At 34.4% G+C, this 2,266-nt stretch overlaps 1 protein-coding gene across 2 annotated transcripts in view; it reads left to right on the top strand.

Moving 5' to 3' along the window:
* The window catches only part of LRGUK (leucine rich repeats and guanylate kinase domain containing), an 82,879-nt gene that overhangs the window by 72,092 nt on the left and 8,521 nt on the right, over positions 1-2,266 (top strand). The window contains exon 16 of one of the 2 annotated variants that reach the window (XM_023530308.1): positions 854-1,969. The exons of the other annotated variant lie outside the window; for it this stretch is intronic. Within the exon in view, the coding sequence (XP_023386076.1) occupies positions 854-1,008 (155 nt within the window). The 3' untranslated portion in view covers positions 1,009-1,969. Of the gene's footprint in view, positions 1-853; positions 1,970-2,266 lie in introns of those variants that run through there. 2 annotated transcript variants of the gene reach the window in all.

Genomic DNA, 2,266 nt, shown 5'->3' with positions numbered 1-2,266 from the left:
TTGACCAGGCATTCAGAGGAGAGCATAAGAAGAGCCTAACTTTCTTTGTGTCGATGATAGATAAATAATGTGAGAAGACCAAATCTTTACTCTTTCAAAGGTGATACTGAGAATGTAGTTATGATTAGGAAGCTGAAGACTTTTTTTTTTTTTTTAAAGAAAGATTGGAAATTGATGATTTCAAATAACACTGAAAGTCAAAATAATCATTGGAAATTTCAGCTCTAGTACAATCTAGCTGTGTGACCTTGGGCAAGTTACAAAGTTCTCATGTATAAAATGGAGATAATAATATTAGCTATCTCAAGATTATTGTGAGAATTAAATGAGTTAATATATTGGAAAACCCAGAACAATGTCTAACATAGAGTAAGTGTTTATGTGTTTAATTAGTATTAACATGTAAACAGCAAAAAAGAAATTTTTATTTTATTATTAGTTTCAAGTATACAGTATATCGGGTTAGACATTTATATAGTTTATTTTTTAAATAGCATTTTATCATTACATAGAATAGGACAACACCATTCAAACTAGGTGGAAATATTTGGCAAATGAGATGCTCTTCACTGAAAATCCTTTTAAAAACCTTGACAACCTTGAATGAATTAAAGAGCTTAAGCAGAATTAGAATAATATTGGAAAGAAATTGTAGCTCAGCAAAATATTACTTAGCTCAAGAGATTCTTTCATGAGCATTCACAGGTGGCATTGAAATGTACTTGTGATGCACACAGAAAAGACTCGTAATAGCTTACCTAATACATAGGACATCCTCGGTAAACGTTTATTATTTTTACCATTATTATTTCATTATTGATAATATCAAAGGCATTTACATTCTACGTTTCAGTTTGGTTAAATGGTAAATGCCGCCGAGTTACCTGGCATGGGAATAAACTTCCGGATGGTGGGCGTTTCATTTTCTTTTTGTGGTGCATTGAGACAAAGACTGGCATCCGCAAGCCACCAGTTCTAACGACCTTCAGTTTCCAAGGACAAAGATAGAAATCAGAGAGAAAGAAGACAAAAAAAATATCTTTGCTGGAGGAATTAACCAAGGAAACATCTCTGAAAAAGTTGTTCTTGAAGGATCGGCCCTTAGCAAGCAATGACCACACTTACCAGAGGTGGGGAGTGTCGGGCTGGACGGAAATCACGTTGGGAATCTCATTATTGAACATATTTGCTCAAAGGAGGGGAAATCTTTGGTGTGTATTGGAGCTCCCTGGAGGTTTCTAGCCTATTTCTGCCCAGTCATCGCTAGCCTTTTCTTTTTTTCCCTTTCCCAAATTCTATACACATTCAGATCTTATGTGTCAAGTTTCAGCTCTTAAAAATATCCTATACGCCATTTATGGGATCTCCTACAAAGTGTCTATTAACTACTTTATAATAAACTCATCCATTTATAAGAACTGAAATTCTGAGTACTACTGTTACATATTTTAATTAAGACATTCTGGATACAGTGTCCAAATACTGAACCCATTCCTTCAACTCCACTGAAGACATTCCAAAGTTTGCAGTTCAATGGAAAGATTTATTGTACCTCATCTCTGTGTGATGATACACATTCACATGCTTTCCTTTATCCTGATGTAGAATCTGTCCTCTGTTTAAATAGCTGAGTATTGCTTTGATTGGACATTCAAGAATATAACACTTTACTGTTAGAATAGTTTCTTAAGTATGTTCATTTTACCATACATAACATAAACATTATCACCGTATTCCTTGGACTTAAAAAACAGTAGCTTTCTACTATAAGAGCTTATTTTGCTATGGAAAATTATTATGGATATTATGCGAAATGATTATTTTTTTAGTTGCTATTATTCCTTTCCTATAAGGACGGATGGACAAGACTGGCAAGATTTAATTCTGTCCTGAAAAAAATAGATTCCTTTGCGACGACATGGATGGACCTTGAGATAATCATGCTAAGCAAAATAACTCAGACAGAAAAAGCTGAAAATCACATGATATCACTTATATGTGGGATATAAACCTAAAAGCAACAAAGAAACAGGACAAACAGAGACTCGTGGACATGAACCAGTGGTTACCAGAGGGTAGGGAGTGGGAGGAGGGGGAGGTAGACGGAAAAAAGGGGATCGAATATGTGGTGACAGAAAGAAATCTATGGGAGGTGAACATGCAGTGTAAATATATATATGCCTTACTGTTCAAGTGTACGACTGAAACTTACTGGATTTTGTTAACCAATGTCACCATAAAAATAAATAAATAAATTCATGTTACA

The sequence above is a fragment of the Pteropus vampyrus genome, unplaced genomic scaffold (genome assembly GCF_000151845.1).
Source record: "Pteropus vampyrus isolate Shadow unplaced genomic scaffold, Pvam_2.0 Scaffold48, whole genome shotgun sequence".
NCBI classification, from domain to species: Eukaryota; Metazoa; Chordata; class Mammalia; order Chiroptera; family Pteropodidae; genus Pteropus; species Pteropus vampyrus.
The sequence above is the reverse complement of the archived record's forward strand: the minus strand, read 5'-3'. Positions and strand labels throughout refer to the sequence as shown.